The sequence below is a fragment of the Polistes fuscatus genome, unplaced genomic scaffold (assembly GCF_010416935.1).
Source record: "Polistes fuscatus isolate 324 unplaced genomic scaffold, CU_Pfus_HIC Scaffold1, whole genome shotgun sequence".
NCBI classification, from domain to species: domain Eukaryota; kingdom Metazoa; phylum Arthropoda; class Insecta; order Hymenoptera; family Vespidae; genus Polistes; species Polistes fuscatus.
Window position 1 is genome coordinate 4793329 of NW_025112997.1, and position 25367 is coordinate 4818695.

Sequence of the window (25367 nt, forward strand, 5' to 3'; positions counted from 1 at the left end):
GGCATTTCGTCTCGCGACGGCGTACAGTTCGCATCGATCGTATTTTACGTTACTCTGATACACTCATACATATATATATCTATATATATATATATATATATATATATACATATACATATACAGAGGGTGAGAGAGAGAGAGAGAGAGGACAAAAATACGAAAGTAATTCTCTGACATTCGAAAATTACGCATTTTCATTCTATTATCTCTTTTTATTTCTCGTATATAAATTGAAATTGAAAATTAAGTATAAAAAGAAACAAAAGGAAAGAATAATATACATCATCGATAAAATTGGAACAATTAACTTGGACACTTACGTTTAGTGACGTCACAGAAAATCCTTCAAAATATTCAACATCATTCACCAACAAGGATATCACCCCATAGAAAAAGAAGAGGGAGAAGGAAGAAGAGGATATATTTTTAAGTGATCATGTTGAAAAAATTGTTGAGCAAATCAGGGCGCAGAATTTTACGGGTAAGAAAACACAACGGTGTTGTTTTTTTTTTTTTAATTATACAAAAAAATAATCATACGTAATGTTATGCGTCAAACGACGTATAATACGTGCATAAGTTTAGTTATAAACAAGTATACGTGCAGAGAGCGAGAGAGACATACACGTACATACGTATATATGTGTGTAAAGTTCGTAGCTCGACGACCTAATTTTCGAGCGTGACATCCGAGAGTGACCCGGGCATTGGCTTGCTCATCGTTTTTGATCGTTCGATTCCACTTCCGAGAGCTTTTTAATATTTTTATCAATTATGAAAAGCAAAGAAAAGAAACCAATTTAGAGTAAAGCAAAAAGCAAGAAGTATTACGAATGTGATAGATAAATGGAATAGATAAATGATAAATCTTGATTGTTCTATCTGGAAGCATTGAAAACGTGTTATTGTAACATTAGAAATACATAACGCACACACATACGTGTATATACACACGTACACTTACTTACATATGAAGATAGGAATATTATCGTGTAACGTAATCTGTTAGCTTGCGTGTTTTACGTCAGAGAGTTTCGTTTGTAGTCAGGAAGGATGAGGAAGGGGTAGTAGTTAGAAGTGGGAGGGAGGTGGTGGGGTTTGGGGTGATATCAGGTGGTGGTGGGTTGATGTATAAGGGATTGGGGTAGAGTTAGGAAAGTAGGAGAATTGTTTTTTTGACATTGTTTTCAATAGATAGAAAAAAAAACACACACATATACCGTTAATTTTAATCGTAGGCGATCAAGAAGCTGTCAACGAGGAGTCGGAAATTGAAAAGGTCGCAACAATCCAATGGTGGTGGTGATGGTGGAAATGGTTGGCAATCAAGTATAGGAGATTTTGATGCAGTATCACTTTCCTTGTCTCTTCCATCCCTGGATGCGAAAAGTATCGACACTTATATGACTTACGTCATCGAGAACATCGACGATTGCGAATCGAGATGTTGTAATTGCTGCGACGAGTACGAAGAAAATCAGAGAAACGAGAACATTGAAAACGAAATGACGACGATCTAACGTTCGTTATTGTAAAATAACTAATTTTATTTCTTTTATTATTTATACACTTTTTTCTCTCTCTATCTTTCTATTTCTCCGTTGTACATATATTTTTATTATTTATTACACGCGTTCCTAATATTGCTGGCAATAAAAGAGAAAAGTTTATTTAAAAGAAAGATATGATGAAGCGCATGTTGTTAGACCAATGGAAAATTTTTTACATGATGGTCTTCCGAAATAGATCTTTAAACAAATCTCACTATTATTATTATTATTATTATTATTATTATTTTGATCTCGTTTAACTTAATTGTAATTATCATCGTCCACAAATGCATAAACTTAAGATAATTTGTATTTCCGTCTCTGTGTGTATTTCTAGCATAAATTTTTAGAAAATAAGCTTTTATTGGATTGATCGAATTTGTTTTAATTTAAAAAAAAAAAAAACAAAAAAAGAAAATGTTTTTCTAGCAAACGATACGATCTTGTTGCTATTATTCGATAAAAGTTCTTTTTTCTTTTTTTTATCGTGCAGCAATACCAAATATAGTACAAACGCATATTGGATATGCCTATGTGTGCAAGAATATAGTATAGAATAGAATAGTAATAAAGTTAATGTTCGTTTCTAGTTGGCTCGAGTCGATTTCACGTCCAAGGTAACATACTTGCAATATCATAAAATATTACTTATTTCATCTAATACTTTAATCGATATAAATGTTGGTATGTGTACTTTAATAAATTCAAATGATTAATTATTGTAAATTATAAAAAACAAATGAGATAAATTATGTGTGTATACACAAATTTGTGTTAAACGTTTCACTAATAAACATACACACACGCGCGCACACACACACACATATAAACATATAAACGCTATCCGAACGAGTCTCTTTCGTCCATTTAATTAAATAATATTCCAACATTAATAAAAAAAAAATATATATATATATATATATTATTCTTCCTACGATTACAATTGTAAATAAATTTATTAAACAAAAAAGAAGAAAATTGATATTAACGGAAGTATATTTGTTTAGATTAATGAAGATTTCTATGTCATATATTGAAATTTAAAAAGGATAGATGTAACAAACAAAAAATATATATATATATATCACATATATGTAACGTAATATGTAAATGTGTACGTATTTGGCATAAGTGTGACATATTTTGAATGTGTGAAAGATATACGAATGGATAGACGTGATAAGGCTGTGACTTTGTAAAAGATACTAGCGTCATCAATAAAATGCGATCACTGAAGTCAGAATTTTACATTGTTGCAAATTTTACACCTTCTTCACTATTGTATATATGTGTACATATAAATATATATGTGTGTATACGTGTATTACTTTTCTTTCATTCGTCTAGCGTGTTTCAAATATGCATGAACTTTCCTAGTCTTGCAATAGTTTACTATACTATAGTAGTTGGACAAGTTTTTTTATTTGTTCGTGCCATTTGCGAGTAAAGGTTATTTTATAGATAAATATCTTTTATTTCTTTACTTTCTTTATCTTTTTTTTTCTATTAGGAAAGTTCTTTCCCTTTTTCAAATTACTTTTTCTGGAATGGTTTCATCGATCCGTGACACACAATTTGGTCGAATATTATTTTTAACGTAATTCCATTTCACATTTCATGCAAATTGCTATAGTATATTTGTTTTTCTTTCCCACAAATTAGATTATTTTTAAAATAGTCGCTTTAATTTGGGTCAGCATTATTTCGTTAAAATTTATTTTTATCGTAACATCGTTTTAAAATCATTTTGGTCTATTGGAATTATTTCATCGAAAAATTTATTTTTACCGTCAATCTTTCAAATGAATCCCCCTTTTCTTTGACAACAATTTTTATATTCCAAACTCATTTGATAAATCCGATAGAAAATAATAGTAATAATAATAATAATAAAATAAAAAAAAAGAAGTAAATTTCAATCAATAAATCGGATTTATTGATCGTTCAATTCATAAATAAAATTTCGCTTTTAAAATGTTCCTTAAAATAAAAAACCATATTATTTCTCTCCAACGTTTCTCAAAAGAAGAAAAAAGAAAAAAGCAAATAAAAAAAAAAGAAAGAACTAAAGGGAAACGATGATAATAGTTTCAACACGTGCACGTTTTAGCAATTACTCGTAGTGGTCTGGGATGCAATCCTTTGAGGATAGAAAAACTGTGGGAGGGTAACGAGCCTTCTTAAATTTGCAAAGCTTAATATGAACAATAGGCACGTGTCGTTAGTCGATATTCCTGATTCTCGAAAATTGCTTTCGCACGAGAAGAATCACCAGGGGGTGGTGGTGGTGGTGGTGGCGGTGGGTTCAATGCAATTCCTAGTAGCAATTATATTCCTTGTTTTTTTTTTTTTTAAAAAAATCTTACATTATATATTTTACGTTGCGAGAACTAAACTAACGAGAAAGAGAGACGTAGTAAAACTGGTTCGCGTATAAAGAAGGAAGCCTAAGGGAGGGTGTCAAGAGTTCTTCTGTTCTTTGGACTCATACATAAAATGTAGATGTGCGTGTTGAATGTATGTGTGCATGTATACGAGTATTTTATGGATTTGTGTGTTGGGCAAGCTGCGAATAGAATGTTTGCATAAGAAAAGAGGACTATACACTGTCTGTAACATCTCGCCATAAGCTTCGTACAATTTTTACACCACCTTTGTAAAAATTAATATTATAGGAATACAAAAAGATGGAAAGATGAAAGGAAAAAATAAAAAAATAAAAAGGAACACTCTTACACGGAGTCATCGGTTTTTTTTTCTCGCATTTGTTTCTTTATTAAAAAAAATTCGTATTCGTATTGCAAAAATATCGTTGTCTATCATTTATACGCATTTGAAAATCGGCTAATCGTACAATGGCACGTATTTATTTTTCTTCTTCTTCTTCATAATTTCGCATAAGTTTCTTTGGAATGTAATTTTAACAAAAAATAATAAAAGGAAAAACTTATATTAAAACTATTATTAAAAAATTCACACTGCGTTACAACTATCGATAAGAGATTCAATCCATTGCAAATGTTATTATTATTAAAAAAAAGAAACAAAAAAACTTATAAATATATAATTATTTACACTGTACAAAATTTTCATTCTATAGTATAAATATTATTATTATTATTATTATTATTATTACTATTATTATTATTATTACTATTATTATTATTGTTATTATTATTATTTTGTTTTTGTTCGTTTAATTTTTTTTTTATTTTTTAGCAATTTGTATAAATAATATAATATATATAATATTTCTATATAAATTTATGACTATCATCGTATCACTTGTAGGATGTCGTATTATCTATACAATCCTAACATTTTGGTCATTCTTATCAAATTCCTGAGATACATTTTGAGATCGTTTTTATACAAAATATACCACAACTATGACTTATTTACAAGAAATTAATAAATTGGCTCATTAATGCGATTCATCAAGAGACCTTTCTAACAAACGAACAAAATGAGCCTGTCCTATAAACAAAAAAAAAAAAAATAAAAAATAAATATATAAATTATAAATTAATATCAAAAGATATAGTTTCTCCTAAATAATCATATCCTCAATAGGCAAGTTCAGCACCCCATGGTCTGTAAGGTTTACCTTGTTGTTGTGCGTATTGCGTAGGATATTGGCTCCAACCTAATGCACCACCACCAATAAGTGGTGGCATAGTACCAGTTCCTGGTGGCATACCAGTGGGTACACTACTAGGTGGTTCATAGTTGCTAGCTGTTGAGGTTGACGTTAATGTTGTTGCCGAAGGTACAGCAGAACCAGGGACACCGGTTGAAGGTGGCGGTCCGGCAGGATGTTCTCGATGAAAACTTTGAAGATGTGAAAGGAGTCGTAACCTTAATGGATCCCTTTCATCTAAACCTTCCATGGTGACGAGATAACGTCCAACTTCAGCGGCACATTCGCTCCAACCAACAGCATGATAATCCATAGCTAACTTTGTACTATCGTATCCGTCAGGTCCTGCGACAGAAGAATGATCAATGATCAATGATTTGTATGTCTGTGTGCGTGTGTGTGTGTGTGTGTATGTGTAGAAAAAGAATAGAAAAGGAAAATGGGAAATTTTGCGATAGGTTTATTATTATTGTAAGGTAAGATGCGTAGAAGTTTTCGTGTCAGGACATCACAATGCCTTCTTACTGAAGAGTGTATTAGAGAAAGAGAGTGTTCAGATGTACTAAAAGCCTTGGCTTTGCCAGTCGGAGGGGTATTGTATCGTAATAGGGTGGGGGCAATGGGACAGGTAGCGTGGGAACCGTTTAGACCCCCATAGACCGGAGGAGCCACATGCAAAGAGCTTGCACGCCAATTTGAAATACTAGCTTCTGTCCCACGACGTTGTAAGTTCTAGTAGTGTTAGATAGTTACTATTTCTATAGGAATCTTATTCCTTTTATAGAAACACACACACATAGGCGCGTATTTATATTTGCAATAAAATTAAATGAATATTTTTAATATATTAAAAATGAGATTCTCTTATATTATTATTTGATATTTAATCTTTTCTATAATTATTCTAATTATTATTTGTATCATGCATATAATAACGTTTAATAATAATATAATTATTATTTGATATAGAACATAGCAACACATATTTGATATAAATTTTGAGAAAAAAAATATTATTTTATAGATTGGCCAACACCTAGAGAAGATAGATATATTTTCAATATTGTTCACAAATTGCAATAGAAAGATTGTGAGTATATGTGTGAGTTTGTGTAGAACTCGGTAGCTGGTTTCCCACAGAGTTCGACATCTGCCCCGGTCCGCTGCTGGCAACTCAGCGCCTTCTTCATGAGGGGTGCTAGTGCGAGCCCACCCTACACGTATACGCTAACACATTCTCACTTCTTTTCTCTCTCTCTCTTTCTTTCTCTCTTTATCGTACCGCCACCAATCGTGGGAACGCCATCGAGGAAGAGTCGTTGACTTCCTGTGCTTCCCACAGGATCTTCCAGTTGGATTCAGCACCTGCTGCTGCTGCTGTTGCTTCGGAGGAGGGATTCATGACAAGGATTCAACAGGATTCATGGATTGGTTAAGAAATATCGCGAAACCTGCCTCGAATCTTACGATCTAATTTCTTTTTGTTTGTTTCTCTCTATAAGTTTGTTCGATAAATAGATATATACGGATATATAAAAATACAATAATAATAAAAAAGAAAATATTTTTTTTAAATACCAAACGTGATTTGGATCATTTGATTTTTTAAATAAATTGTTTTCTATAATTTATTTATCTATTTATTTATTTATTTTAAAATAGCCGTTCACGATCGAACGATTCTTTCGCGAAATTTGTCACTCGATCGTTTGTTTCTTTTTTTTTCTTTTTGTTTTTTTTTTATCGACGTTACTATAAATATAAACTTTATTGAATCCGCAGGATGTTGCAGTTAGCTATTTCTCTCTTCCCCTTTTATTTTATTTTTTTTTTCTTTATCGAGTATTGCATTTCCGAGGAGTAAAATTTTGTTTTGTTTTATAAATTGTGTTCTCCCTCGTACGGGGTATAACGATTTAGTATTATTCACACGTACGAGAAACAAAAAGTGTTTTAATTAATACAACAAACATCGAGTCAATTTTTTATTTTGTTTTGTTTTGTTTTAAACGTTTGAATGCATTTTAACGAGGAAAATCTATACGAAACGACAGATGGTCATTCGGTTATGGAGTTACCGTTTCTCAGAGCGCGGTCAACAGGTGTCTTCCGGTTTAAAAAGAATCAGCAAATGACGGCTGTAAAAAGAAACAGAAAGAGAGAAAGAGAGAGAGAAACAGAAGGAAGTGATTGGATACGGAAGAAAACACGATTATACTACTGCAGCAGAATGCAGGTTGAGATTTGCATCGGCCTTGACTTGGAAAGTAACTTTAAAACTTCTACTGATCGATTATACCCGATCAACCGCGAATACGTTTGTAATAAAGTATGCGCTTGGTTGAACAACACGAGATAAAACGAGAATTGTTATCTAGATTAAAAAGTATCGATCTTTAAAAAGAAAAGAAAAATATAGATTAATCATTTTTTGCGTTGGACATCATTATCATCATTACATAGCACCTTTTGTACGTTGCCTTTTTCTTTTTTTTTTTTGGGTTTACTGTTAAAGGACACCCGGGTGCAATATCTCTGAAAAGGGTTAGGACAAGCTGTGAATCAGAAAACTGAGAAAAAAGGAAGTAGAAGAACTTGCTCAGCTCTCAATAGTTCCGTTATTTGAAATAACAGTTAGATCCATTATTGCGTATACACATATATATCCTATTTTCAAACGGATTTTGATAGTTTTCAGATAACCGTTAACCTTACCGTTTATATTCGAGGCAAGTGTTATTAGTTGTGTGTGTGTGTGTGTTCTGGGCTTACGATTACATATTTTTAAGGATTAGTCAAGAAAGGTTAGGGTTATTTCTAAAAAGAAAAGTTGTGTATTTATATATATTTATACTTACCCTTGTTTCTAAGAGTACGCAAATGTTCAACGGTAAGCTGAAGTATTTCAGCCTTTTCCAATTTCGCACTGTGAGGGTCTCGAGCTGCTGCAGGCACCAATCTTCGCAGTTCTCCGAGGGATGCGTTTATTCTGTCGCGACGTTTCTTTTCTATCATCCCTCTCCTACGTTTTCGTGATGCGTGCTGACAAGAATCACCTCCGGGTGAGTTGCATCTAAAACGAACGAACGAGAAAACAAACAAAGAAATATATATATATACATAAATCCTTGATCGTTTTTTGAGTGAAATGAATTTTGGTGGTTTTTTTTTCCCCATTGTTTAGAAAATCGATTAAATTATTTTATCGATTATATTTCAAGTTTCTCGTAAGTTAGATGATGCATGATATATATAGGGTATGTGGAAAATAGCGACCAATTATAGCCGTTTATAGTAGTACGTATGTATTACGTATATCGATCGAACAGTCATTTTTTAAAGTCAAGGTTATTCCTATAATATTACTGCATTGAAATAGATATTAAAATATACTTACGGTTCTTTGCCACTTTCTTCGGAAAAAACGTCATCGCAATCCGAGTCGCTCATAGCTCTTTTAAGATTCCTTTGTTGATGAGCTTGATTTTGTTGTTGTTGTTGTTGTTGTTGTTGCTGCTGTGTGTTGTTGTTGTTGTTGTTGGTTAGCATCTTGAGATCTCATTTCATCCATTTTCATATCGGAATATTCGTGATTAGATCTCATTTCTGTAATATCAGGTCTCATACCAGACATGTCCTGATGCCTTACATCATTGTGTCGGATATCTTGATGCCTGACAATCTCCGATCTATGCATATCTTGATGTCTTTGTGCTTCCTGATGTCTTTGCATCTCTTGATGCCTAAGATCAGGTCTTTGCATTTCGTGATTCCTGATATCGTTAATGTTTGAAGGTGGTGGCGGTGGGTGGTGGTGGTGGTGGTGGTGCATGACGAAGGTCAGGAGGTGGTGGTCTCATATCGTGATGATGACGCATGTCAGGATGTTGCGGTTGGTAATGGTGATGAGGTGGTGGTGGATAACCCCAATGATGACCTGACGGTAAATGCGTTGGCGCTACTGCACCAGAAGTAATGTCCGATGACAAGAGCGTACTGTTCTCGTCTGAGCATGCTACTACTACTCGCCACATTTTCTCACGATGTTTTTTATTAACACAACTATTTATGACAAACTTATATCGAAGATAATCAAGAAACAATAATGTCTATAGAAAATTGGAAGACTTAGATGGCAGTTGTTCCGTTAAAAGTTCAAACAGTGTCAGTGAAGTGTTTCCACGATTATCAGAAAAGTTAACTTTTCCAGGCTAGTAGGTGTTATCTGGTATAGAATATCGATCCCATAACGATGCTTCTGTTAAATAGATCAAGTGTCATACCAGTCGCATTGCGGTACCAAACAAAGGGTGCACCGATCGTTAAATCTTGTCCTTGATAACCAATCGTTGTTGTGAATCAAACGTAGAGCTTAAACAAGATTTAATTCTTCATTAATAATTCACCACCATAATGCACCGTGTTTCGATTTATTTCGATCGACATGCTCAACGATAATACCGATGAGATCACACTTACAAAATGTCACACTATTTTAATAATTGATAAATCAATAAAATATAAACAAAAGGTTATAAAACGATGGAAAATAGTACGAAACAAGGTTTTAAACGATTAACAACGATAAAAAAAACTTCTAATGCAGCACTTGTTTATCATCAGGTTCACACGTGGCACAGCTTCCTGAGGTCGCGTGTCAGGATTTGGGTGTTAAGTTGGTGCAACCGCGAGGAACTTCTTCGCGGATGCACTATATTCCCGTTGTCGCGAAGGAATATAGAAGGTACAGCACAATATGCGTGTTGCCGGTTATGTTACTTCTTCTCCTGATGGTGCTGATGCTGCTGCTGCTGTTGCTGTCCAGTACTAGCTAGCTCCCGCACGCGTGTGCATCAGTCGCGTGGCGGCGGACGTATGTCGTGTGCGGGAGGACCCAGGGACGGCACACGAGCCGCGTGCCCTGTTTCAAGCCCAGTAGTGGGGGAACTCCTCTTGTATATATTTTTGGAGTGGGGGGACCTATGGGTTTCTTCTCTTCCTCCAAGGTGAAAGCTTTAGCTGGGACCCCATGGATCAAAGGCGAGACTTAACAGGGAAGAGGAAAGAGAGAAAACAAGAAGTAGGGACTTTACATGAACATTCGGTAGGAGGGAGAGGGGGAAAGGGGGAGGGGGAGAACTAGCTGAGAGATCAGGAAGGGGCGATTTTCGTGGGAACGCCTGTGGCGCTTCCTCTACTCGCGGTGTGCACACTTTTTTCTATCAAAAATATACCCCTCCCCCCACCCCACTCTATTCCACCTATCCTATTTTTTCCTTTCTTTATTCGGGAATCCATCTTTTCTTATCTTTTATCTTATTCTATTCGATTAGAAATTCTTATCTTTCTTATCTATCATCATTCGACATATTCGTCTAACAAATTTATTGGGTTACCCATAGGAATAGTTCTTGACGATTTACAAATATATTAGACCTAATATGTATTTTATTAAAAAAAATGTTCCTCCAAAAGGGGAGACATCGATCGTCTTAAACTAGGACACGAATCTAGGACCTTTCGCTTTTCGGACGACTGTTCTGTTCATTTAAACTACCTAAGAATAACTTTTGGAAAAATTAGATTGACCAAATAAGTTCGTGAGATTTTTTCCTATATTATTTGTTTAGAAAAAAAAGTGCACACGCACACACACACACGCGCACGCGGATTTATTGATCGTCCTAATATATAAATAAAAAAGATAAAAGTGTCAATAATTTTATTTAAAAATATACAAATTATTTTTTTTTGAAATCCTTGAATAATACTTAATCGATATATACCAATGATTTAAAGTTAAAGATAAAGATTTGTTAAGTTTAAGTAATGACAAAATATCGCTAGGCGATAAGTCGAGAATCTTAGTAGTTTTATCCCTTCGTCGATCCCTTAAATTGATACGTGCGCCACCATGAAATCACTTGGACGGCACCCTAGATTGGTCTCACTCTCTCCCACACCCACTGGCCACCCCCTACCTCCTCTTCACCCTTCTTTCAAGTTAGACGCGTGCATACACGCGTCGAAAGCTAGTTCTGGGGTCTTGGATTGACGAATATCCACATACACACCTACACACACACACACACACACACACACACACACACACACAAATACACAGACGACCGACCTATCGCAAAGTACTGGACATCGTAACGCGTTAAGAACGGGGGTGAGGGCGAGGGTGAGGGGTGTGGGGGTTAAAGGAGGGAGATTTGAGAAGAGTAGGTGATCGTGAACCGTGGGGAGGGTGCGATCACGATAAAGTTCACACAGGAATCGTATGCAGCACGCGCTCGCACGATTATTGCTGGCTACCACCGTGTGCCTGGGAACCAAGCTGACTAATCGTATTGTTAACTTTTCAGTAACGATCGACCGGTTGTGATTATAAAATATATTGTCGATTATCTACTACGTCATTGCTTAAAACGTTTGCTCATTAATTTGGACAATTGTTTCTTTTACAAAAAATTATGGTTTGATATTTGTTCGAACGAGGAACACTTTGATACGTTAAAACGAAACGTAAGACAACATTTATATCATTTATTATTTAACAGTACGAACGATTGTTGTCATTTAATAATGTTTAATATAATGATTAGTAAATCAATTGATTTTTGATCTAAATTGTTGAAGCCACGATCGAATGTTACGATATTAAAGTTTATAATCAATATTGTAATATTATTTATATATACATATTATTCTCTCGATATTTTAAATATGAATGTTTAATCATTCTAGTTTTATAGAACGAGTTTAAATAAAAACTTGAATTAAGCGAAATTAGTCAAACGAGCCACGTGTTTCTTTGAAAGAGAAATTGGCAAAAAAAAGGAAAAAAGAAAGAAAAAAAAAATGTGGATCACGCGATGGCACGCGACTATTTTTGAACGACTCGTGATCAGCCATTATTCGTCGCTACGTGTGGTCCAGATTCTGGTTACCTTTTTGAGTACTTCTTCTTCTTCTTCTTATTCTTTTTCTTTTCTTTTTTCTTCTTCTTTTTATTTTTCCCTTTCTATTCTTCTTCCGTATTCTTCGTATTATGTAGTATCCCTTTCCACCCCTTTACTAGTTTACCCTCTTATTATTAAAGGGTACGGAGTTCCCACGGGTAATATTATCGTCACCGATCTTTATCCCGCGCCACTGCTGAGAGTTAACATTAACACTGTTCTATAAATTATTTTAATAACACATATTTATTTTATACATATATTAAAATGACAAACAAAAAGTAATGATCAATTATTATTTTCTTAAAGATATTTCTATCGAAAAAAGAAAAAATCAACAAAACCAAAAATTCTTTTTATCATCACAGATGTTTGTTATCACCGTTGAAAAAATTAATATATATTCGTAATACAAAAATTATATTTATTTTTATTACATACGAACAGGAATAAGATGTGTCAGCCATTTTTACCCCGTCCCCCGATGAATGTCTTTCTTTTTCTTTTGTTAATACTTTTATATAAATAAAAAATTACAAAGAAGAAATCCATCGTTTGAAATGAGTCACGGGAGCATTAAAATTTGTGCAGGTCACAATATCGATGACTTATATCATTCCGTGTCTCGGAACCGTGAGGCAGGCTAAAGTATCCGGCTCTTGCTTCCGGTCTGCACGCGACTTCTGCACGTGAAGTCACGTGGCACAAATCGAGGTGTTCCTCGCGTTTTGTGTGTAGCGTGCGCGCGCGCGCGCTCGCGCGTGTGCTTAAGTATGTGTATCATTCGAGACAAAAAGAGCAACGTGAAGTTTTAAGTAAGCCAAAGACATCCCGATGAATGGTACTTATTAAACCCTAGCTCGATATTTAAAAGAAGAGTCGTCTGATAACACTCCCCCCACCCCCCGCCGTTTTCTACCCATGACCCAGAAAACAAATAACATACATTTGTTATAAATTTATAAATTTATTTGTTCTCTCTCTCCTTCGTATAAGAATAATTTCATTGCATTCGTGATAATGATATCTCTTGAACAAATATTTTTCTAATAATATTAATTGAAATTCTCTATATATACATTTGTGAGTACGCATACGAAGATGGTAAAGTTGAGTGCAATTCTTTTTTTGGTCAACTGGTCAGTCCATATTCTGGACAAACAATCGATGGAGAATCTTTTTTTTTCTTGCACGATATACATACAGGAGTTACTATAGTTCTTAGGTATATATATACATATATGCATTCCCCCCCATTCGTAAAGCAAACATGCATAAAATTACGTACTACGATAGGAAAATGAATTCTGAAGATATATATATATATATGTAGATGTATATATTCTATTCTGCTTGCAAAAACAGTCGATCGGAGGGTGGACACTTCTGACAAATATATATATAATATTATTCGATATCGTTCATATCATTTTACTTATCACGTTGAGTATAATTCCACAAAAATTATGTCGATTCATTTATCAATTATTTTACTTAGTAATAAAACGATGAAACAAAATTTTGTATCTAAGAGTCTAATTTAGTCAATGAGTCATTGACAAATTTTGTCTTAGTCGCAGAATATTTTTTTAATCAATTTAAATCGAATGAAAATCATTGATTTAAATTTCTTTTAATTTGAATTAATTATTTTATAAGATTGTTTCTATATATATAGAATAATAATTCGACAATCGTTGATTTTTAACTTTACTTCTTATTTTTAGATATACTTGCATTGATTAACTTCTTCGAAGATACAATTTAAAATTGAAAGATTTTGAATCAATCAAACCCATACAACCACAGTGATAGCAAAATCTTAACTAGTGTAACCTATGGTTACAGGATATCCTGTATATATTTATCTTGTTGTCAAGAATACTTAGGTTTTGGAGGGTGTAAAAGTTAGATTCGAAGGATGGTCAGTCACTCCCCCGATCGGACAACACTTGACCAGCATTGACAGTTGGGACTGTGGGACAATCGTTCGATAATTGGGTGACATTGTCTGTTTTCTGCTGAACACCTTGTTCGCTATCGACAAATTCACGCCCTCTGGTCATTCTGACTTATTCTTATACTTTACGATTTGTTGCTCGTGTTTCCTTGTCCTATATACTAACGAAAATATGAATTTATTACCGATTATGTTACATGCATCAGGCAGTTACTGATATTTCGATTACAACTATCTCTCGCTTGTTTTGGATCGTAAATCTTAACCATGATTCAACTTATATCAAGCCAGTCTCTCGCATTGACCCCAATCCTATGCCCAGATATTATATTATTTTTAATCTCTTATATATTTAAATAGGTGCGATTAAAATTCGAGTTAAACGAAATGATTTGTAAGTTCGTATTAATTTTTTGTTTTGTTTTCATCGAATCATACGATTTTAAAAAATAATTTATTTGATCGTTAAGAGAGAAAATTCGTTGACAAATTCTACGAACGTACGTGAATCGAACAAAACGTTAGCCTAATTCCTAATAGGATAAATAAACTAATCTAGATTTTCTTCTAAACGTTTTAGTATACCAATTAAGTACGGCACTATGCCAGACAATCACGCGAGTTTCCAGATTTCCAAAAGTCAAGCTTCGGTCGTTCGATCGTAGGTACCATCTGTGCGCTCCTATTCGATTCCCCATACGATTAAATTGTCGGTGAATAACGAGACACGATTGAATGACGATGTAGTAGTGGATATATCACGTTAATTGGTGCTTAAACTGCATTATCGCGTTAGATTAAATTATCTTCGGAAACTATTAATAATTGTAAGTCGATTAAGTGGTTCATTAGGTCAAATTTTGGGTTTGTATTACGAATTATGAAATTATGTATGGTCTACGATACGTTCAATCAATGTTTTCGTATTTTAACATTACCACGTATTAACATACCATTAATTGGGATAGTAAAAATTAACAAGAAAAATACTGTAACTTAAAATTCTGAATTATTATACTGTACTAATGAGTTGTTTGGAAAATTGGTGTCGATTTAAAGAAAAATATATTTTATATTACAAATAGTAATTGACGCGAACTTTTCAAGCAAACTAAAATATTATTAATTACTTTTTATGTATAATTATATACATAAATGTTGCATATATATTGTGTATGTGTGTACATACTAAGAGCATTTATTGCAATGGGAATGTTCGCAGCCTGAAATTATGTTCCATTTAAAAATCCACCCCAATCGTCATCGCAATTCGTTTCGGTTAGAGGCGAGTCAATTGTAGACAAGTGCATACCGCACAGAATCGTATATTAAAACGATTTTTTTAAGCGTGATTTTAAAAGGTGACAGCTGTCCGCCTTGTTTGACAGACCGGAACACCGTTTACGTTTTATAAACTTACGTGTGTAAGTTACAACGAAGAAAGATTCATTAAATTCTATTTTTTTATTTTTTTTGGTTCACATTTACACACATACATACACACGCACACGCGTACCGCAAACTTATGATACGTGAATTTCATTATAATGAATTAATAAAATATATAATCAAATATATTTTTTTTAAATAATAAATAAATAATAAAACAATTTTTTTCTCGTTTGATGAATATGCGAATTATAAACTAACTTGCTGCAGGGAAACGATTTGCTCAAAGAACATAAAACGATCGATCATCGTCTCAAATTTTACAATATCACTCGTCGTTGTACGAATTAAGATACATGATCGATGACTTTCCAATCGACCAGCAGTATTGTGCGGTTTCAAATGGATAATATATCTCCTCAGAAGTAACGCGATAATTTTTCGTCATCGTAATTTAACAGTTGGTCAATCTATCGACATATTTCGTTGCAGATTTAACATAAGAAAAGTAGAAATTCATATGGGAATACAATTCTATATTCAAGTGTGTCTATGGAATAATTTGTCAATGATTCTTTTCTATAGAATCCGTAATTTATTGAGTATCTACAAAGAAATTCATCAATGACTGAATTTAAATTTTTAATTAATAACTAAATAACTTATTTAATCATTTCACACGATTTATATCAATTTAAGTTTTTAATTATTCATTATTAACGTTTTATGATTAAATATTTTTTAATTATAATTATTCATTCATATTTTCATTGAAAGTTATAAAATATGAATGAGACTGTTGGTAAAACAGTGTTCACGGAGTGTCGGTAAATCAATAAGGATAATACCGACATAGGGTAAGTTCAAATTCGTGGCGCTTCGATCGCACTCCTGATTCTTCTTTATCGATATAGTTTTCTAAAAGCATTACACCTAACCTATTTTGATGAGAATCACATGTTCGTGTCCCGTGATTCTACCAAGTAAGTAAAACGATTAAAAATAGTGCAAAATATGATAAATATTTTGTAATATTAATGAAATAAATCTAGAAAGTGTGAAAGTGTGACAAAATGTCGAACGAAGAAGATACTGTAAAACATAAAACGCATAGAGAACGAAATGCTGGTCGTAAAGCTGAGAAAAAGAAAGCTAAAAATCCACATATTCAAGAATTAACGGATAAACAGAAAAATCCGAAAGCTTTTACATTTAATTCAGCAATTAAAGCTGAACGACGATTTCGACGTAAGCAGGATATCGAAACTAAAAAACAACATATACCTTTAGTAGATAGAACACCGTTAGAACCACCACCAATCTTAGTCGCAGTAGTTGGACCACCCAAAGTTGGCAAATCATTGCTTATACAATGTTTAATAAAAAGTTATGTTAAGCAACCGTTGACTAATATAATTGGTCCTGTTACTGTAGTATCTGGTAAAAAAAGAAGGATTACGTTTATGGAATGTAACAACGACATAAGTTGTATGATTGATATAGCAAAAGTAGCCGATTTGGTTTTACTCTTAGTTGATGCATCTTTTGGTTTTGAAATGGAGGTTTTTGAGTTTCTTAATATTTGTCAAGTTCATGGTATGCCCAGAGTCATGGGTGTATTAACTCATTTAGATTTATTTAAAAACGCTAAACAATTGAGAAAAACGAAGAAAATATTAAAACATAGATTTTGGACCGAAGTATACTCAGGTGCTAAATTATTTTATCTTTCTGGATTAATTCATGAGGAATATCTTCGAACTGAAATTAAAAATTTGGCTAGATTTATATCAGTGATAAAATTTAGACCATTGACATGGCGTACTTCGCATCCTTATATTCTTGCTGATAGAATAGAAGATTTAACGTTGCCTGAATTGATAAGAAAAAATCCTAAAGTTGATAGGACGATATGTTTATATGGGTATGTACAATTTTGTATTTTATTATTTAATATTTGCCTGTCATTTCATAAGATTGTATAAAAATGTTTGTATATTTTTTTACAGCTATGTTAGAGGAGTGCCTTTAATTAAAGAATCTTCCATTCATATTCCTGGATGTGGTGATCTTAGAATTAAAGATGTAAGCTTTTTATCTGATCCATGTCCTCTTCCCGAACAATTAAAAAAACGTGCATTAGTAGAAAAGGAAAGATTAATATATGCACCATTTTCTGGTATTGGTGGGATTGTTTATGATAAGGATGCAGTTTATGTTGAATTAGCGGGTAGTCATTCGCATAAAGATGAGGATACCGGTTTAACTGGAGCATTGATGGAGACTCAAGAAACTTTAGATCAAAAGTTACAACACAGTGAACTACAATTATTTAGTGATACTGCACCTATTAAATCTCAGGATGTTAATGAAGATTTTCAATCTCATTATATTGGGGAGAATGTAGAGGAGGATGGAAGAATAAGAAGGAAAGTTATTTTTTCTGATTCAAAAGAAACCGCAGCATCTATGGATACGGATTCAGATAATAGCGAAGAAGAAGATGATGATGATAACGAAGAATTGAATGATGATGAAAATGATGATGATGATGAAGACGATGAAGACAACGCAGAAGAGAATACAATTAAAAAAGGTATCAAAAGAAAAAATCAGGATTTACTTTTATCCTCCACAAAGAAAAAGAAAACTATTAATTTTTCTAATATTAATAACAAAGATAAAGATGTAGATGATTTTAAAAATGATAATAACGAGGAAGTAAAAAATAAAACTGAAGTAGAAGTCTACCATTCTTTAAGTAAAGAATCTGATATTCGAGTAAAGAATAAAATTACAGAAGTTCTCAGTCTTTTCGACAAAAGTTCGAGTAAAAAGGACGTAGATATAAGTAAAAATGAAAGCGAGAATGAAAGTTTTGACGAGCTTAGTGACGATGATTCTCGTGGAGATTTAGAAATGGATCATTCTGATAATGATAACAATGATTTTCAAGAAGAACCAATGAAAGAAGATAACGATGGTGATGAAAGCGAGGAAGAAGTTGCAGATGAATTTAAATGGAAGTCTAATTTAATCGATAAAGCCAAAGAAGCATTTAGAAATCGTCAAGAAAATAATAAAAGTTTAATGAAAATTGTTTATGGAGTATTTGACAAAGGTATACAAAGTAATAATAAAGAAGATGAACAAGAAGAAGAAGAAAATGATAGTAAATCTGTAGGCGGAATATTTAAAGTTGTACAAGAAAAACAAAAACAAAAATTACAAGAACGCGAATTACAAAATTTAGAAGAAAATATTTTCTTTTCCAAAGAACCTTCTCGTGATTGGTTGGAAGAGGACAATAAAGTATTGTTAGTTAATTGTTTTGTTACTGGCAAATGGAAAGAATCGGAAGATGCGGAGGAACTTTTAAAATTAGATGATATGGATGACAATGAAATATACGGAGATTTTGAGGATTTAGAAACTGGAGAGAAACATAAGGCAGATGATTCGCAACCATCAAAAGAAAATGAATTAGACGAAAAGAAACAGCTTCTTGAGAAAAAAAGGAAACTCAAAGAACAGTTCAATGCTGAGTATGATAATGGAGAAACAAAGACATATTATGATGAATTGAGACAAGAAGTTGACAAACAAGCAGAAATAAACAAGTCAGAATTTGAAGGGATAGATGACGATGTTAGAGTTCAGTTAGAAGGTTATCGTCCAGGAATGTATGTACGTGTAGAAATACAAGGTGTTCCTTGTGAAATGATTATAAACTTAGATCCATCATATCCGCTCATTATTGGAGGATTATTGCACGGAGAAGAGAATATCGGTTATGTGCAAACACGAATTAAGAAACACAGATGGTATCCGAGAATATTGAAAAGCAAAGATCCTATAATACTTTCTGTAGGCTGGAGAAGATTCCAAACGTTACCAATTTATGCCAAATTGGAAGATAATCTACGTAGTAGAATGTTAAAATATACTCCTGAACATATCGCTTGTATGGCACATTTTTGGGGACCTATAACACCACAAGGTACTGGAGTTCTTGCTGTTCAAAATATTGCTACAAGAGAACCCGGTTTTAGAATAGTAGCTACTGGATCCATTGTAGAAATGGATAAGAGTACTCAAATAATGAAAAAATTAAAACTCACTGGTGTACCAATGAAAATTTACAAAAAAACTGCATTTATCAAGGATATGTTTAACAGCACTTTAGAAGTAGCTAAATTTGAGGGTGCCAAGATTAGAACAGTTTCTGGTATTCGTGGTCAAATAAAGAAAGCAGTTTCTAAACCGCCAGGTTGTTTTCGTGCTACGTTTGAAGATAAAATATTATTGAGTGATATAGTTTTCTGTCGTACTTGGTACAAAATCGATGTACCTAAATTCTATAATCCTGTAACGTCGCTTTTGTTACCTCCCGCGGAAAAGAATCAATGGCGTGGTATGAAAACTACTGGTCAATTAAAACGAGAAAGGAATATTCATGCAACTGTTAATACTGATTCACTTTACACTCCTATTGAAAGAAAAGTGAAAGTATTTAAACCATTGGTTATACCACGTAATTTACAAAAAGAACTTCCCTACAAAGACAAACCTAAATTTGGACCTGATCCTCACACGCGTAAGACTAAATTTGCAGAAAATAGAGTTGCAGTGGTGCGAGATGCTAAAGAAGAAAATGTTGCGCGTCTTATGAAAATGATTAGAACGGCATACGCGGATAAGCAACAAAAACTTAAAAAAGCTACGACAGATAGGATAAAAGCTCTCAAAGCGCGAGTTAGAGTAGAAGAAGCTAGAAAATTAAAGAGACAAAAGGAAAGTAAAAAAGAAATCTTTAGAGATCTTAGTAAATTAGAAAATAAAAGTAAAAAGATGTAATTTTAAAATATAAACTTACGTACGCTTTTAATAAATAGCTCCTTGTAATTTTAATTTATTTATTTTTTATGTCATTTATATTTTATAATATGAAGAAAAAGTAAATATATGCATATTTATGTATTTAAAAGTATATACAATGTTACATACATTTAGGTGTTTCGATGAATTAAAAAAATGTTTATAAAAATTATCATGGATTATTAATAAGTAATAAGTAATATCAAATTAATATTTTCATTCAAAAAGTTAATATTATATTGACGTTATTATATATATAATTGAACTTTAAAAATATTAAATTAAAAAATAGACGTGCGCGTTTAATAATTGACTTTAGTAGTCCACAAGGTTTTCGATTAACCATCATGGCCGCCAAGATATTTGATTCTGCATTAATTGCATAAATATTTGAAAAATAAAAACATTTTAGTTATTTTTATCTAAAAATCTAAATTAATTTTATCTAAATTAATTTTATCTAAAAATGACGTCATTAATGCTAGTATAAAAAATTGGAAATTTCTGACGTAAATTTTGGACAAATATTTTGATTAGTTAATACACTTATACAAATCGATATATCTCGATGTAAGGAATAATCGATAATCGAGAATGATTGTTAGTAAGAATCGATAGTTAATTAAACTAGCCGCAAGATAGCCACAACACGGGAGAAAAATCGCGGTGTCGAATGGCTGTCATCGCTTTTTATGACAGATGTTATGCACGATAAATTTGCTTTGTTAATTGTAATGAATAATATTATCGCGAGTTAAAAAAAAAATAAATAAAGACTTTCGAGAATTATTTGTTAAGAATTGAGTAACACAATTAAAGTGATTAGTTTTCGTCAAATGACTAACGATCGAATAAGTCCATAATAAATCCGAAAATATTTTGAAGTCAAGATTCCGGAGCCAGCTGTCTTTCACCATCACAACGGACCGCGAATACGAAACATCCGGGCTTCAAGGTATTTGATAGTGTAGTGGTGGTTGAATAATAATATTTAAACAACTCGTGATAAAGGTCGATTGTTAGTGAAAAATGGCAAAGACCTATGATTATTTATTTAAATTACTACTTATCGGAGATTCGGGCGTCGGCAAAACCTGTGTATTATTCAGATTTTCCGAAGATGCTTTCAATACGACCTTCATCTCTACTATTGGTATGTATTACTCTCCTATTATTAATAATCATCGTTATTATTATTCATAGCATTTTTCTTTCTCGCTATTATTCTTGCCACATGCGTAATACGACACATAGATCTATAAATACGTCTGATCAGTAGACAAATGTTATTTAGTCTATAGACAAAGAAACTCTTGTTTAGGTATACTTGTTAAATTTCTATGCGTCATTCTACATCCTTTTTTTCACATTACTAACATTATCGTTTTAAATAAATATACGTTGTGTTTTATATCATTTTAATTTAATAACATAAAACAGGTTGCATATGATATAATTGTCGAGTAACATATTATCTTATAAGAATGTTTTCAACAAGAAATATTTATTAAAAATACATTATATTAATCCTATCAATATACCATTGATACACTTTTTGTTCTCATTTGATTTTAATACTAATCCATATTTGGTGATAATACGAGAGTAGTTTTTACCAGTTTGTGTAAATTAAATTGTTGCATTTTTATATTTCAGGAATTGATTTTAAAATTCGTACAATTGAGTTAGATGGCAAGAAGATTAAATTGCAAATATGGTAAGAATTCTTACCAATTCGTTTGAAAACTATTTTTTATTATTGTTAAACATTTTCTTAATAATTATTTTGTTTTTATATACAAAAAAGGGATACCGCTGGACAAGAAAGGTTTCGTACAATAACAACGGCATATTATCGTGGTGCTATGGGAATAATGTTAGTGTATGACGTTACAAATGAAAAAAGCTTTGAAAATATTAAGAATTGGATCCGTAATATAGAAGAAAATGCATCCGCTGAGGTAGAGAAGATGTTATTAGGCAATAAGTGTGAACTTACAGACAAGAGACAAGTATCTAAGGAACGAGGCGAACAACTTGCAGTTGAATACGGTATTAAATTTATGGAAACCTCTGCGAAATCCAGTATCAACGTTGAAGAAGCATTTTATACTTTGGCGCGCGATATTAAAGCTAAAATGGAAAAGAAATTGGTAAGTATTAGTAATATTTGTTAATTATTTAACGTATAAGAATTGCATATACAAGTTGTCTGAGCCATACTTAAATATATCCAGCTATATTTAAAAATTTGTACGTCTACAAATAATTATAAAAATATCATTCTTGAGAAATCATATAATATACAGCTTGCACTATTTTTATAATATTACATATTATAGAATTTTTAAATATAGCGTGTAAATAATCAATATGATTCAAAAAACATATATTTTTTATTATACGTTATAAGTTATATATAAATGTACTTCTTTAATAATTAATATTTCTAACACACACTTTATACTAAGCAATGTCAAAAGCGCTATAGGTATACTCAATCGCCTGTAATTTTTTATATCGAATAACTTCATTTTCTTTGTTTCCTATGTCTGTTTCTCTGTGTTTGGTGCGGGTCTATCTTGGCAGAAGGTAACTGTTTCTTTCGACACTGTTCTTACTTGAATGTATATTTTTTCTTTTCTTATGTAACACCATTAAACCATGTTACATATCCATTATTACTTAATGTGCAAGATTATCTATAATATTTGCATCTATTATTAATGCTACGTGTATTAATATAATTAATTTTTTCTAGTTTCTATCTATGTGTCAATATTGTAATAACATAACATTATTAATATTTACATTTTGTTTAACTACACCTAATATTTAATTAATCTTGCATATTTGCATAATTTTTATTCTTTTTCATTCGTTAGACGTTAATAATAGTTTAACCAGATATACTAACAATAACTAACGCTTTAACGTGTTTTCTTAAATTAAAAAACATTAACGTATTTATAGTACATTAAACGGTTAATATCTTATTAACACATTCATCTTATTTTTATTTAGGAAGCATCAAATCCACCCAAAGGTGGTGGTCACCAGTTGAAAGCATCAGAACCACAAAGGAAACCGCCAAGTTGGTTAGCTCGCTGTTCTATACTCTGACCCCTTAAATATTTCCGACCTTTGAATGAGGCCAACTTGTCTATTATTATTAATTACTTACATACATTTCGTCGAACAAATTTAACGTTCTACGAGGCTTCATATGGTCCATCAATTGGGCTCTGTGACTTTACACCTTGACAATGGACATTGACTGTGTTTTTATAATCATTAACTTTAAATAATTTCTTACTGAGAAAAAAATCATTAGAGGAGAAATTGTCTAAACTATTTAAGTTGGTTCTTTTCTGTGTCATTATTATAATTACATATATATATATATTTTTTTTTGTTCTTCTCTTTTTGTTTTTATTTTTTAATAAAGAAAAATAGAAAGGCATGTGTAATATGTATTTGAGAAATGGAAATATTTTTTAAACTGCAGTTTTATATCATTTTTCATTATAAAATCTTATCGATAAGTAATCGTTTTGTGAAATAACAAAATTGTTGTGAAAATTGTGATATTTACAGCGAAGACGTTGGCATGCAAAGTAACAAGTTTCATCTTATTTAAAAAAGAAAAAAAAAACTCATTCTCTCTTTCATTGCGCTTCTGTGATTGTTTCTCCTCTGGTGTTGTTATGTAAAGAAGGGAATACTATGAAATCAATATTAAAGAACCAATACTAAATGTGAAATACAAGTATAAAATTACTTCGCTTTAATATTGGGGGAAATATCATTTTTTATAAGACGCACTAAAATGCATTCTTTTATTACGTCAAATAATTTTCTGTTCCTGTTATTTAAATAAAACAAAACAAAAAAAGAGAAAAAAAAGGAAAAACAAAAACAAAAAATATATATCTATATATTTAGAAGGAAGGATCACTGTGCAAAATCACATATAATGATTAATAAAGTAAGGTTTAACCGGTATAAAAATCACAATCATTTTTTATATATTGTTAATAAGCGATTAGCTTTTTCACGGAATTAATAAGAATACATCACACAAGCATGTTATAATTATTAGCGCATTAATTAATTAATTAATTATTATATGATATTATATTATATAATTAATTAATTAATTAATAATAATAATAATAAACAGCTAAAATAGTAACTGCATCATATGATGACTGAAGAGAAAAAGTAAAAGAAAAAATTTCAATAGACAATTCAAAGCGTTATTATTATTAGCCATGGAACTTATTTTCATTGAAAATCCCGAAAAAACCAGAACATGTAAGAAAAAAATGCTTATTTTCTAGATATATTTTGTATTGCATATAGTAGTGGATTCGTGTGTATGCGGTGGATCTACAGGCAATATCTTTATTTGCTTGTTGTCTCATAGTCTTGCATCTTTTAAAATTTGCATTTTAATCACTTAACTTGTTTGGCATATACTGAAATATACAGACAATTATTATATAATACATTTTATATTAATCCTATATACATCCAGGAGCATTTATTAAATTAACTTATCCTCCTTCGTCTCCTACCAAAACTATATTTATTACATGAATTATTTTAATTCTTGAATCAATGCCTGTAACTGACAAGTAAGAATACATTTTATAATATATGTATAGTTGATACTAATTGTATATTATGTTTATATATTCTACTATATTCACGTGTCATGCATATGCATTCACAAGCACGTACTATAAGATTTGATATACGTATTATATTATTTGTAAATGCATATTACCTTTTCGCACAATTTTTGTATCTCTGGATGCAATGCGGTGTTGGAATCCGGAATATTTAAGATATCGTTGGACATAGAATTTAACTTACATTGCAATCGTTGTATCTCAATTTTGTCTCTTTGATGTATACTATGCGCACATAATCCAAATATTTGTAAACGATTATTAAGATCTATTGTCATTTGACAT

General features: G+C 31.9%; 4 protein-coding genes and 1 long non-coding RNA gene across 6 annotated transcripts; 4 read left to right on the plus strand and 1 right to left on the minus strand.

The window, feature by feature from the left end:
- LOC122515583 lies at window positions 1–2793 on the plus strand. Its single transcript, XM_043632985.1, has 2 exons — window positions 1–481; window positions 1239–2793. The coding sequence occupies exons 1-2, from the start codon at window positions 437–439 to the stop codon at window positions 1518–1520; spliced, it is 327 nt and encodes a 108-aa protein (XP_043488920.1). The 5' UTR covers window positions 1–436; the 3' UTR covers window positions 1521–2793.
- Window positions 2794–4870: 2077 nt separating this feature from the next.
- LOC122517819 (hairy/enhancer-of-split related with YRPW motif protein-like) lies at window positions 4871–9491 on the minus strand. Its single transcript, XM_043636400.1, is given in 5 exon segments — window positions 4871–5535; window positions 8049–8263; window positions 8588–8709; window positions 8711–8971; window positions 8973–9491. Coding segments are annotated over 5 exon segments (1269 nt in total). The 5' UTR covers window positions 9225–9491; the 3' UTR covers window positions 4871–5116.
- Window positions 9471–10419, plus strand: LOC122517826. The gene is made up of 2 exons (XR_006303934.1): window positions 9471–9742; window positions 9814–10419. It is a non-coding gene; the product is annotated as an uncharacterized LOC122517826 (long non-coding RNA).
- A 5931-nt stretch (window positions 10420–16350) lies between these two features.
- On the plus strand, window positions 16351–20352 carry LOC122513569 (ribosome biogenesis protein BMS1 homolog; the record flags this gene model as incomplete). Its single annotated transcript, XM_043629983.1, has 2 exons — window positions 16351–17431; window positions 17517–20352. Coding segments are annotated over exons 1-2 (3687 nt in total), but the record flags the coding sequence as incomplete, so codon positions are not given.
- A 638-nt stretch (window positions 20353–20990) lies between these two features.
- On the plus strand, window positions 20991–24914 carry LOC122513597 (ras-related protein Rab-8A). 2 transcript variants are annotated; one of them, XM_043630018.1, is made up of 5 exons: window positions 20993–21538; window positions 22042–22102; window positions 22193–22538; window positions 22975–22977; window positions 23410–24914. In XM_043630018.1, exons 1-5 carry the CDS (start codon window positions 21415–21417, stop codon window positions 23506–23508), a joined length of 633 nt encoding a protein of 210 aa, XP_043485953.1. In that variant the 5' UTR covers window positions 20993–21414; the 3' UTR covers window positions 23509–24914. The 2 variants fall into 2 exon arrangements, with proteins under 2 accessions (XP_043485961.1, XP_043485953.1); XM_043630026.1 differs by lacking the exon at window positions 22975–22977 and having other exon boundaries at window positions 20991–21538.
- The last annotated feature ends 453 nt before the right edge of the window (window positions 24915–25367 follow it).